The sequence below is a fragment of the Galeopterus variegatus genome, unplaced genomic scaffold (assembly GCF_000696425.1).
Source record: "Galeopterus variegatus unplaced genomic scaffold, G_variegatus-3.0.2 Scaffold1268, whole genome shotgun sequence".
NCBI lineage: Eukaryota > Metazoa > Chordata > Mammalia > Dermoptera > Cynocephalidae > Galeopterus > Galeopterus variegatus.
The window spans coordinates 274474-288622 of NW_007727379.1; the positions used below are offsets into that span (position 1 = coordinate 274474).

The 14149-nt window shown below is 42.0% G+C and overlaps 1 protein-coding gene across 1 annotated transcript in view; it reads left to right on the forward strand.

The window, feature by feature from the left end:
• Positions 1–10392, forward strand: part of MEP1A (meprin A, alpha (PABA peptide hydrolase)) — a 36595-nt gene extending 26203 nt beyond the window's left edge. Inside the window, exons 10-14 of the mRNA XM_008575973.1 lie at positions 350–565; positions 4148–4618; positions 5445–5618; positions 6127–6427; positions 9702–10392. Of these exons, the coding sequence (XP_008574195.1) occupies positions 350–565; positions 4148–4618; positions 5445–5618; positions 6127–6427; positions 9702–9858 (1319 nt within the window). The 3' untranslated portion in view covers positions 9859–10392. The remainder of the gene's footprint in view (positions 1–349; positions 566–4147; positions 4619–5444; positions 5619–6126; positions 6428–9701) is intronic.
• Positions 10393–14149: the final 3757 nt, after the last annotated feature.

The following is a 14149-nucleotide window of genomic DNA, read 5'->3' on the forward strand; positions in this document are numbered from 1 at the left end:
GAATCTTTAATTTCAACAATAAAGTCATCGAGGGAAACAGAATTGACCTCCAAATTCCATCAAACGTTTCTTGAAGCCCATGTTTCCCTGAGTCAGAATTATGCATGTCACAACCTTGGGAGCAAAGGCAATCAAAAGAGACAGTGGAGAGCTTCAGCTTTAGCTTATGTACAGTATGTCCACTGATGGAGAATATTTATGACCAACGAGCTTCTTTTTATTTTCTCCCAAAGAATTCTAGCTCTAGTTGCCTGGATAATGGCTGTTGTTCACTATTTCACTTGGCGGGGTGGACAGCACCAGGGCTGTGGGAAGCCAAAGATGAGATGTGGGGACGCCCTCTCCACAGGTGCCGGCTACTCCATGCTCTTCGACACAAGCTCGGGGTCAGTGGAAGAGGCAGCCCTGCTGGAGTCTCGAATTCTCTACCCAAAGAGGAAGCAGCAGTGCCTGCAGTTTTTCTATAAAATGACAGGAAGCCCTTCAGACAGACTCGTTGTCTGGGTCAGGAGGGACGACAGCACGGGCAACGTTCGCAAGCTGGTCAAGATGGAAACCTTTCGAGGTAGCTGGAGACCTGCACACAAGGACCGGTTTGGCTTAAAATCTAAGATCGTGCCCCTTCCCTCCGTTCTTCTTTTCACACCTCCTCTGTCTCCTCCATCCTCCTCCTCCTTCTCCTGTGCTCTCTCCTCCTCTTTGTCCTCTTCCTCTCCTTCCTCCTCTTCCAAGAGGCTGGCGTAATGTCTGACATGTTTAAATCACTCTGAATGTTTTAACCACTCAGAAGTCAGAAGCAGCATCGAGGGTTTATGTGAGGCTGAAATATAATTTTGTGAGAGGTCAATCAGAATTTCTAAATCCAAGTTTTACAAGCACTTTGGAGAAAGCCTGGACCGGGGCGGAAGGAAAAAGTGATGCAGGAAATGCATCTGCTAGAGAATGAGAGCGTCGTTAAATAGCCCATGATAAGTGTTTTTGCATTTGTTTCAGAAAACTGAATGATACTGTTATTTAATGTGCTACTGGTGAAGTTGGTGGGAAAAAAGCTATTTGCATAACTTCACTGTAATTATTTACATGTTCCGAAGTGTTACTCTGTATATTTCTATAAGGAGGTCAGCATGAAAACCTTATAAGGCTAAAGTAGTCAGTTGGATGTGAGAATAATCTGTCTGTAAATGAAGGTCCAGTGTTACAAAGCTAGGTCTTTACATTCTCTTATTGTGGTGGTGGTTCATTCATAACTAGGAAACGAGAAACAAGCTTTCCTATTTTTACATTCAACAATGAATTTCTCAGTTAAAATGAGTTCAGAGAAAGGAAAGATTCTTTGTATACTTCTAGAAGAAGCTGCTGCTCCTGAAGCGTGGAAGCTTCCTTACAGGTCGCACATAAGAACAGGTGCCCAAATCACCTCTACCCAAGCCACGCGGTAGCCCACAAATAATGGTTTTGAAGGGTTTACTTTTCCGGATGAAATTTATCATAGCTGGTATGATGGAAGGATGACAGATGGATGCCCTTTAAGAGTTGAGAATTTATGTTACCAATGATTGTAAATATTTAATGAGAAAGTGAGTTAGAATCTCAATATTATTATCTATTATTGCTCACTTTCATCTAAAGCTGGAAATATCCTTGTAAGCATAAAATCAACCAAACAACTATCTCATGCTTCATTTAGTTCCTTATACTGCTGTACTTTGAGTTCCATTGAATTCAAAGTGTCTTTGTAAGTTTCCTGGAAGCACCACATGAATGGATTTTTAAAGTAGTCCATTCCAATACTGGCTTGTCAATAAAACTTTTCTAAAAGGTTAGTTAAATATCTCTTAGTGTTCATGTGGTATTCAGCTTTAGTTACAACCATCTTCGAATAGCTTTTGACTTTTGCAAAATGTGTTTTGTAGGGCCGGCCCGGTGGCGCACTGGATAGTGCGCCGCTTGGGAAGCGCGGCGGCGCTCCCGTCCGAGGGTTCAGATCCCACATACAGACCGGCTCCCGCTCACTGGCTGAGCGAGGCGCGGGAGCAACGCCGAGGCTTGCGATCCCGTTGCCGGTCCCCGGTCCGGTATGGGGGCAACACTGAGGGTTGCAATCCGTTGCCGGACACGGAAAAAAGACAAAAAAAAAAAAAAATGTGTTTTGTAACCAAAATACTCACATACAAAATATGTGTTGATACATATATCTCTCTATAACATATATATCATATACATAATACTTATATACAAATTTTCATGCAAAATGCTTACATACAAACATGTACTTGTACTCACACACACTCTTACGTTTTTACTAATGCTAGGACCCCCATATAGATGACAATTCTGGACTAACAGGGTTGAAATTTGTCTCTATCTTAGTATTGCCTGACTGATTCAGGGCAGCCCTGTGGAAGCACGTGAATGAAACTTTGATGATTTTATAGATGAGTCCCTGCCTGAATGGTGTATACTCTCAGGTCTTCCTCCCAACACCATATTCCTATATTTCAATTTCACTGAAACAAAACATATTAAGAAAAAAAAAAGGCAGTTACTCATTAGCAAGAAAGAAATCTTTATTCTCTTGTCAGTAGTTCCATCATCTATCACCCTGCTTGGTAAACTGTTCCAATCCTGTATCACTGTCCCTATTCCAGACTTTCTAGCACCTGTTGCACTCAAGTCCTCCCTTGACTGTAGTGCATCCCCAGGAGACAGAAGTCACACAGATGTGTATGTTACAGATGTGGTCTGTGTGCTTTCTCCACCTTCCTCTTATGTATCCTTGTAACTAACCACACAGCTCCACTCTGGGAGACAGAATATTGTTAGACCTGTCCCTTGAAGTCATCCTTAGAGAGAAAGGGAGATAAAAGGGTTCTTTAGTTTTGGAGAAAATGTAGCTTTATAAGTAGATTTCTGGGCCGGCCCGGTGGCGCACTGGAGAGTGCGCCGCTTGAGAGCGCGGCGGCGCTCCCGCTGAGGGTTCAGATCCCATGTGGAGACCGGTTCCCGCTCACTGGCTGAGTGCGGTGCGGGCACAACACCGAGGGTTGCGATCCTGTTGCCAGTCCCCGGTACGGGCGCAACACTGAGAGTTGCGATCCCGTTACCGGTCAGTAAAAAAGACAAAAAGGAAAAAAAAAAAGTAGATTTCTGACTAGATGGTACAGAAGGAGAAACAAAGGCATTTTCAAAGCCCTCTTGCCAATTTCATTTCAGATTAAATTTCTGTAACACTCATCTGTATGAAGTCATTTTAGCCAACATGATTTTCACTTGTAAAGTAGCATTTTACTTCTCTTTGAGCTCAATTCTATGGTACACTCTGTGAAAAATATCAAAGTGAGGGCATATCTTTGGAAAATTCTGAGTTGTTCTGGCCAGGCAGTTTCTTCTTGCCAGCACCCTTAAAACTCCATCTGGCTTCTTATACTGTCCAGCCAAAAATCTGTGTTTTAAAACAGACTTCTCACCCTCTCATCTCAGCTCTTTATTCAAAATTCTCACTCAAAGAAAGCCAGTAGACCTAATCATCACTAGAATGTGGATATCTGAATAATGGTGACTCTCTTTGGATTATTTGGATCCCCTACTTGGTAAAATTTCAGATAATATGAAGGAGAGAAAAAAAATCTGGATATTATAAAGGGTAGGCAAAATCCAGTCTGTCCTATAAGTTATTACTTATTCTGAAGCTTTCCATAGAGCTTTGTGGCAACAAGCCATACGTAGGACCATATGGAATTACTGTTATTTGTCTTTTGGCTTACAAAATGGCTATTTTATGTGGTTCAACCTAATACTTGGGCATTCAGTGCTAATATTATGGGGTGGAGTGCAGTTTTACTAGCAAACTCAAGAAGAAACCCAGAACCTATGAAATTAGATGACAGTGGCAAATAAATTAATGATGAAGATTTGAATATGAATTTTAAAATAAGTCATAGTATGTCTTTTTTTACCTATTTTCCCTTATTAGATTGTGACTTTGGAAGAGTTACTTAACCAGCTTATAATAGTACCTATTTTATAGAATGGCTGTGAGGATTAAATGAGATAATTTATGTAAGACACTTGGCACAGTGCCAGACTCACAGTAAGTGCTCATTAAACATGGGCCACAATTGTCACCAACTTTATTCTCTATCCTCAGGAGATGCTGACCATAATTGGAAAATTGCCCATGTAACTCTTAACGAGGAAAAGAAGTTTCGTTACCTTTTCCAGGGCACCAGAGGTGACCCTGGGAACTCAAGTGGGGGAATTTACCTGGATGACATCACTCTGACAGAAACTCCCTGCCCCACAGGGGTTTGGACAATACACAATTTCTCCCAGGTCCTTCAGAGCACAAGTGAAGGGGACCATCTCTGGAGCCCTCGATTTTATAATTCAGAGGGATATGGTTTGGGGTTGGCCTTATATCCCCACAGCGTAAATTCTGAAAGCTCTGGCTCCTTGAGACTTGGTTTGCACTTGTGCAGTGGGGAGAATGACGCTATCCTGGAATGGCCAGTGGAAAACAGACAGGCTGTAATTACAATCCTTGACCAGGACTCTGATGTCAGGAATAGGATGTCCCGGAGCATGACGTTCACCACCTCCAAGCTGCACACATCTTCAGGTAGGTGATTTGAACATAACTATGAACTGCTCATCAACCCAGAATGGCCCACAGATATGAATCTCATGTGTGTAAGAAAGAATAATATTGCTCTCACGTTTTCTCCTTGGGCATATCAATAACATAGTCACTTTGGAGTATTAAGTTAAGCTTTTCAATGCCCTCTTACCATCCTTCCCTTTCCTAAATTCACTCATCAAGCATCTATTGAGAGCTTTTTGATATGCCCAACTCTGTGCTAGGTACCTAGGTACTTAGAATACAAGTGGATCAGGTAGTTCCTGCCTCATTGATCTCAGTCTAATTGAGAAGAAAGACGCTGCTAATCATTTATCAAATACTCAGAATTTGCCACACTCTGTACAGAGCTAATGTACTGACTCCTAAAATGTTACTGAATGTTAGCATGTCCATGAAATATGAGGGTACTTCAAAAAGTTAATGAAAAGATTTGTATTATCTTTCAATTCTATTTTTCCATGAAATGTTTTAGGTACTCAAGTAAGCTTACATCAGTAAAGGAATGGGCAAATTATTTTTTTCAAAAGAAGAGCCTTACACTTTTAAAAAAAGAAACAGTAGCTGTCCCTTTCTCCTCCTTACGGAAGTCACTCAGCAGTGTGCAATTGACCATTCAGAGCTGTGATTCTCTGCCCCTTCTACTTCCCAATTCTGAATTTTAATTTTCCTGGAAAGAGTAAATAACCTGATTCTTTCCAACAGTTTTTTTTTTTTTTCCCTGATTAGCAAAGCCCTATGTACTCATTAAAGATAAACTGGAAAGTGAAGTGGGTAATGTGATTTTATGTTACTTATAACTTTACAGAGATAAATGGCGCTGTCATGTGGGACAGGCCATCCTTGGTGGGATCCTATGATACTGACTGTGATTGTTTTAGAAGCATCACCTTGGGGTGGAATAGTTTCATCACCCATGAAATGCTGAAAAGGAAGAGTTTCCTTAAAAACGATGACCTCATCATTTTTGTGGACTTTGAAGGTACTTTTGCTGTCTTCTGAATAAATATTCCTACGCTTGGAGGGCTATAATGATTTTACTTAGATTTTGAAGCAACTCATGAAGGTTAAAGGAAAACAGACAACAAAAAAGGGGTGTTGTAATAGAACCACGTTTTATTCAATTGGGCAAGGACTCACATCTTTAACTGTCCTTCGTAGACATGACATGAAAATTTTAGTGTCATCTTTTTGATAACTTATCAGATATGACAGTTGGTTGATTTCAATTTAGTTTCAGTCAGTCTATCCCTGCTAACTTTACCCTTCTTTTTGTAAGTTCAATAAATAAAAATGTGATTGGACTACCCTAAGACAAACAGCTGGTATTATGAGAATCAGCTTGATTCAAAGCCACCTCTCCATGTCACTAAGGGTGATGTTCATGAGGGATAGAGGCAGCCCAGGGAATTTTCTTCAGAATTGGAAGTTACCCATAGCCAGTTATTAATCCTAGATCTTCCTCATGACTCTTTATCTATTCCCTGAAGATATCACCCACCTCAGCCAGACTGAAGTTCCCACTGCAAACAAAAGACTGATCCCCGACGGCCTCGTTCTCCAAGGCCAGGAGCAGGAGGCCTCAGGAGAAGGTTCAAAAAAAGCTGTGCTAGAGGAAGCCCTACCCGGTGGCCTGGAGCCAGGGCAGCTCAGCCGACAGAAGCGGTCAGTAGAGAACACAGGCCCCTTGGAGGACCACAACTGGCCACAGTACTTCAGAGACCCGTGTGACCCAAACCCTTGCCAAAATGAAGGCGTCTGTGTGAATGTGAAGGGGATGGCGAGCTGCAGGTAGGCTCCGTGGCCAGGGCTGGCAGGTGGTGGCTCAGCCAACCTGAGCCGAGTGTTTGCTTACCCCTGGTAAAAGGCCAGTCACAGGTTAGAGCAGCCACTGCATCAGATGGTCACGGCCTGTCATTTTCCGTGACTCTACACAGATGTGCCCTGGGTCGGTGGGTATGTGCTGGCGGGGCAGAGGAGCCCCAAGTCTCTTGTCTCTTGAATTTGATCCCTTTCCCACCTCTGGGGCATTGTCAGTAACATCTTGGATGTTGTTGGAATTTCTAACTCCACCACAGTGCTTGCAATTAACCTAGAGCTTTTAGGTTGTACTCTGTGACCTGGTACAGTCAGACCCGAGACCAAGCTTAAATCTTCACTGACTGCAGATGTTGTTATTATTAATTGTTATTACTAGTCTATAATCTGTCAGTTCTGTGGTACTATTATTATAGTCATGTTTTCAATAACAGTAATGAGAAAATCTGATATTGTTGGCTGCCTGCTATGTGCCACGTGCTCTCCTGAGCTGTGTACATACATGGTCTAAATTAATCCTCACCATGACATAAGGGCTCTGCTTATCCCCATTTAGTGCATCAAGAAGTTGAAGTTTAGAAAGCTTAAGTAATTTGTCGAATATTACACACATGGTAAATGCTGGAGCTGGAACTTGTGTCCAGGTCTGTCTGTCTAAACAGTTTGCTATATTTAATAAATCTTTTTGTAGTGTTTGTTTTTGCATAAATACCTAAAAAACGTTTCATGGAAGGAAACGTATGTGATGACAGAAGCATCAGTTGCATTTGACACAACATAACAGATGTAGGAGCCATTTTGCTTGTCTCAAAACAGCCACATTTCCTCTGTGTTCTTTTCAATCTTCACTTTGTGTCTTCATTTCTTACTTTTATTTTGAAACAATTTTAGACTTACAGATATATTGCAAAAATACTACAGAGAGTTCCCCTATATCCTTCACCCAGCTCTCCTTCATGTTAACATCTTACACAACCACAGCACAATTAGCAGAGCCAAGAAAGGAACATTGGCACAGAGCTATTAGCTAAACTGCAGACATCATCCACATTTCCCCAGTTTTCCACTCATGTCCTTTTTCTGTTTCAGAATCGGATTCAGGATCCCACACTGCATTTAATTTTCTTACCTCTTTAGTCTCCTCCAATCTGGGACAACTCCTCAGTGTTTCCTTGTCTTTCACAACCTTGACACTTTTGGAGAGTCCTGGTCAGTTATTTGGTAAATTTTTCCTTAATTTGGGTGTGTCCTGTGTTTTCTCATAATTAGACTGAGGTGGTATATTTTGGGCAAGAATAACAAGGATATGATACGCCCTTCTCAGTGTGTCGTGTAAGTGGGTCCATGATGTCGCACCTGTCCTTACCATAGATGTTGACACTCATCACCTGGCCAAGGGGGTGCGCACTGGGCCTACCCTCTGATGAGTTATTATTCCTCCCACTGTAATTAATATACATCTTGGAGAGACACTCTGAGATCGTGCAGACATCCTGCTTTTCTTCAGATCCTCACCTACTAAGTTCAGTGTCCATAGGTGGATCCTGGCCTCAATAATCACCATTGGGATCTTCTAATGGTGATTTTCTATTTGCTCCACTTCCTCCACATTCACTAATTGGAATTCTTCTGTAAAGAATAATGGTTCCCTTCCCCCATTAATTTATTCATGCAATTATTTGTTCATATCACAAAGGAATCAAATATTTATTTTATTACACGGGCTATATTTGAATAATTTTATTATTATTATTATTAATTGTTATTTAGAGTGTTCCATCTTTGGCCTTTGGGAGCCAAAAGGAGCTTTTCCATGTTGGCTCCTGTGTTCTTTCCACATGCTCCCATACTTTTATGAACACAATATTACTTCCTGGTACCACAGGATGCTCCAGGCTCATCTTTTATTTTCCCTCCCCCAGCCCTAGAATCAATCACTTTCCCAAGGAGCCCTCTGATTCCTTTTATTGGAGAATACCTATCTCATTTCTTGAGGACTCCAAGGCCATGGGTCTGCACCTCTTTGCCTGATAGATCCTTGAATGCCAGGTATTACAATATGTGCCCCAACTGGCTTCATCTTACCCAGGGTAAGGGAGGCAAAGGCTGCCACCTGGGTGTCAGCCTCTGGTCAGCCAAAGTACTCCTCTCCTACAAACCTGCTGCCTGGAGTTTTTGTAGTAAGTTTTTCCAAGGTAATACTAGGGAACACAATTAAGCTGTATTTGAAGGGGTCTGGGTCAGAAAAAAATGAACAAACTTGCTACTGCTCACTGATCTCTAAGAAGTCAATTCCCAGACTAGAGATGAAGCCTTGAAAGGTAAGGTAATTCAGTATTAATAAAAGGAGATGTTGACTTCTGATTGCCACATTCTGCTCTTTTTTTTTTTTTTAAAGATGACTGGTAAGGGGATCTTAACCCTTGACTTGGTGTTGTCAGCACCATGCTCTCCGAAGTGAGCCAACCAGCCATCCCTATATAGGGATCCAAACCTGTGGCCTTGTTATCAGCATCACAGTCTCCCAAGTGAGCCATGGGCTGGCCCTGCTCTGTAGAATTCTGAGTAGACTTTCTAATAGGAATGTTTAAAACCAAGGGTGGTTGTTTTAATGGAATGGATAAAACACTACCATTAACACCTTGGTTCTGAGATTAGTTGATCTTTATACCAAATGAGATTAAAAAAAAAAAAAAAGGGGTGGTCATATTTGTTTACTATGTGTCAAATACCTTCATATGAACAATGTCCTCATTATCTTATGTAAACTTCAGGGCAACTTTGTGAGATAGCCAGCTGTATGCTAACCTTATAGTTTGATTAATACTGTTTAGAAGTTTTCAAGCTACATCTAATGCATTAAGTCAGACTCAGTCTGGGGAATTTCCCCTGTAGCTTATAGTCTTAGCCGGTGTCAGGCAATGTATTCTTTAAGTGTCCCAAACCTTCCTCCTGAATCCTTGGTGGCCAAGAGTACTGAGTCTGGAGGCATACCTCCTGGGTCTAAACTTCAAGTGTGAAATGTTTCCTAACAGTGTGACCTTGAGCAAGTCATTTAATAACTTCCACCTCAAAGGGTTGTTGCAGGATTAAATTAATTGATTCCTATAAAGCACTTGGAATGGGGCCAGGCACATGGGACCGCTCGTAAGTGTTTGCTGCTATTATTGCTGCGGTGATGCTTGTTGCTGGGAAGCACCTGAGGCCCAGGTAGTTCCCACACTCCCCTTGTGTCCTGTTCCCTCAGGTGCGTCTCTGGACATGCCTTCTTCTACACAGGGGAGCGCTGTCAGGCCATGCAGGTGCATGGCAGCGTCCTGAGCCTGATGATTGGAGGCACGGCTGGCATGATCTTTTTCACCGTCACCATTATCTCCATCCTTTCCCAAAGGTCAAGGCAGTGATTCGCCTGCTGGTGTCGGCCAGACTGGAGAAGCGCCTCCTGCACTTGAACCTCTTCTTCCCATCGTCGGCCCAGCTGGGAGAAGTTTTATCAGCCTTGCTTTGAATAGGGGTTCCCAGGACCAAGGCCTCCAGCCTCACGCATGACCCTGATCATTTTTCTACCCTCACATGGCTCTTTTATCCTGCTATGTGCTCCTAATGTGTCCTGTAACAAGAGTCATCACACTTAATTGTAAATCACTTGTATAACCAACTGTCCTTCCCATAGACTGTAAGCTCCATGAGGGCAAGGGCATGTTATCTTCATTTACCACACTAGCCCCAGTGCCTAGAAGTGTGCCTGCCTGGCACATTGTGGGCACTCAGTGCATGTTGAATGAATGAACCAATAGATTAATGAATAACTAAGATATAAAAATGCTCACATTTCTATTTCAGATGATATATATATATGATGAAATCCTTATGTTGGTTGCATTACATCAGACACAATAGTTTTATTATTCCTTTAAGGTCTTCTTAAAGGATTTCAAATAAAGATTCCTATGGGCAGCAGGACTTCATGGCATTTACTTTTCTCCTTCTCTGATTTTAAGAAGTCTTTAATAAATTCAATAAATATTTAATTAGTACATTCTATGTGTCCAGCATTGTATGTAAGTGTGTGTGCGCCCACGTGTGTGTGTGGGTGTTCTTTTTCAGATCTTTTTAAGTTTTAATGTATATTTTATATGCTTTTCATGTATAAAGTTATTATATGAACAAATTGAAGGTATCAGGTAGAAGAGACTTTTAAAGAAACATTTTTAGATATGCTTTCTTTCCATAGTTCCAGGGTAGATCAAGTAAAAAGAAAAGCTGAGGTTCCCATCCCCCAATCAGCAAAGAACTTGTTCTAGAAGTTTAAAAGAAAAGATTTTAAGCAGCCTGAGTGGTCCAGGCTTCAGGTTACTAGGCTTCCTAGGTAGATAGAGACTTTGTGGCAATTCTGTGGAGTTAAAATGCACTGGAAACAAACATGATGGATTAGGTATGAGAACAGTTTGTGGCAGGTGAAAACAGCACCCCCTAGGGCAATGACTCTCAAACTCAAGGGGCATGAGTACCCCCTGGAGGGCTTTTTTTTTATTTTTATTTTTATTTTTTTTTGTCTTTTGTCTTTTTTCCGTGTCCGGCAACGGATCGCAACCCTCAGTGTTGCCCCCGTACCGGACCGGGGACCGGCAACGGGATCGCAACCCTTGGTGTTGCCCCCGCGCCTCGCTCAGCCAGTGAGCGGGAACCGGCCTGTATGTGGGATCCGAACCCTCGGGCGGGAGCGCCGCTGCGCTTCCCAAGCGGCACACTATCCAGTGCGCCACCAGGCCGGCCCCTGGAGGGCTTTTTAAAACACGGATTGTAGAGCCCCACCCCCAAAGTTTCTGGCTCAGTAGGACTGGGCTGGAATCTAAGAATTTGCATTTCTAACAAGTTCCCAGGCCAATGCTGATGCTGCTGGTCTCTGATCACACTTTGACACTCATTGTGTTAGTGGGTAGAAAATGGATCTGGAGCATTCTGGCTGCAGGCTTGGACTGACCATCCAGCTAGCTGTGTAATTTTAGTATGAAATCATTTAAACTCTTGGTATTTGTTTACTAATCTGTCAAATGAAAATAATATCTGACTACCTCCTGTCACCCAACCTTATCACCTACAGGGTTGCAGAGTAATAAAATGGAATAAAGAATATCAACATATTTTAGAGTTAAAAATGTACCCAAATATCACTGTTAGATTTTTAGACTAGATGGGAAGCTATCCAGCCTAGGCCTAGTCATTTATCTCCAAAATGGAAACGGACTCTCCAGCTTTGCTTCTCTATGCAGTTCACAGTCCTGCAAACCCACAACTGACTGCACAGTTAGGCCTGGAGAAAGTAGTTGCCTGGACACTCTACTCAGTGCCTTCACCCAAAAGTGAGCTCCAAGCATCGTTATGGCTGCTGTTGTCGTTTTCTTTTATTTATTAAAAGGAATGTGCTCTGAGCCAAGCCTGGTTATAAGCTGATCCAGCTCGGAGGAGGAGGTTCTATCCCAAATCAAGGTCAGTATTTCTTGTACACAAGAGTTTCACCCTGGAGGAAGCAGAAACCCAAATTTCAAGGGTAGCCTATTATTTTGATCTAGTACTATTAAAACTGCTAGGTCAAAATAACAATATGGAGGTACCAGACTGAGGATAAAACATGTTGGTATTTCTCTGTAGATTTTGAGCTCCAGCACCACACTAACTACCTGGGTTCCTCTCTTTGAGTGATTGAGGGTCATCTCTATTGATTGATTAATGATCCATCTCATCATGAATTAGACATGTATGCAGCTTTGCTTTGAGCCCAAAGACCACAATCATGCCAGGAGGACCAACTGATACTTTATCCTTGTAAGGTGTTGGGTGGTGATGGAGAAGTGGGCATGTATGGTGGGAATGGGGGTAGAGAAATAAGCATTTTGTCATCCCTAGGGTGTGTGGGATTCAGGATTTTGATGAGCAACATGAAAACGTGGGAAATTATCCTTATATCTGGGTGTTTGGCATCTTTGGTCTTACCCAGTGGGAATGAGTCAGAGTGGCTTGAAAGTCTGAAAATGTCTCAGGCTTCCCCCTATCCTGTCCCTTATACTTTCCCCTCTGGCTCATTTCCTTCTATGAACCGACCTGAGCCAATTTGGCCATTCACAAATGTCAGGTTCTTTAGGTAATATCCAGAGCTTTTGATAATTAGAAGTGAGTGGGAACTACAAACACGTCCCTGATGATTTTAAAATAATTCAAGATTCAAACTAAATTCTCCACACATTCTCATTTGTTAGCTATCAAGCCCCCAAATATAGCCATCCCACCTGTTTTAAGTGTGTAGTGGTCTCTGCTCTGTGCTCTCAGGCTTTCCAGCAAATGTCTTGTTCATTTGAAACATTTCTGCAATTATTTGCAGCCAAATAATTGGAAGGCCAGGATCGATCATGGATCAATCAAATGTCTACCCCGGGATTTGTGAACCTCAGCACTGTCATTATTTTGAGCTGGATATTCTCCGTTGTGAGGACTGCTCTGTGCATTGAAGGATGTGTAGCAGTCCCTTACTGGGCCTCCACTGATGGCATGCCAGTAGCGCCACCTCCCCAGCTGTGACAACCAAAAATCTCCCCGACATTGACCAATGTTCCCTGAAGGGCAAAACCATCCTTGGTTGGGAAACACGGGCAGAGCTGGGTCAGCCAATGGAATCTTCTATTAAGTGAAAGAGACCCAGGGCCAAGTAGAGTTCTAGTCTAAGGTTCTACCCCAAAAGTTAGTTCACTGGGCCTGCCATAATTTTGTACCTATAGTTATTTTTATAGTTCTATTTCACCAATGCAAAGATAATTTCTAGTATCCTTTATACTAACAACAAACCCTCTGGTGTGGCTTGACATAGCAATATTTACAGTTCCGCCACAGATATTTCTCCATTACAGACTTTTGATTAGGATCCTTCAAATGCTAACTACTGCTGGTGTGTTCCTTTTCCTAGTACTTTGAGTACTACTTTAACCTCCTTGAGGGTGTGGATTATCGTCAACCTGCACATTGTCAACAGTGTAATATCCATATTGATGTATTTACAAGCAAATGACAGGCAATATAGCACCTTCCTTTCTTCAGCTCCTTCTTTCTAATGAATTATATCACCTATTTAAGGCTTGGCAGGATTTTAGGGATCCTGAAGTCCAACTCTTGTAATTGAGTAAACAGGAGATTCCAGAAAGAACAAGTGCCTTAGGCAGGTCACAGAGCCATTTAATAGTAAAATTTATTATTCTCATTTGGCTGCAGAAAAACTTAAGATCAGTGGTTTGAGGAGTGCTGTGAAATATAGGCTAATCTACATCTAATTCTGTGTAAAGATCTTTTTTTTTTTCCTTTGGCTTGGTTTCCTTTATTATGGAAACCATTTTATGTCTAATTAGTCACCTACTCACATTTCCATGTGTTTATGAATATGGCTGAAACAACTGTCCTATGTTAGTTTTAAAATAAACATAATATATTTTTTCCAAAATCTCTAAGCAAAATGAATTTTCAGAAAGATATACCATGTTCATCCTATCTCTGTGAGTATCATTTAGCAAACCATCACACATCCTAGTGGGTGAAGGATGGAGGACAGCGAGGCGAGGTGCCGGTGACCTCTAACAAGTACTGATGTGAAAGAAAATGACAGAAAAGATCTGACATGGGCAGGACAGCCCAGGAGGGTGGGGGGGGGGG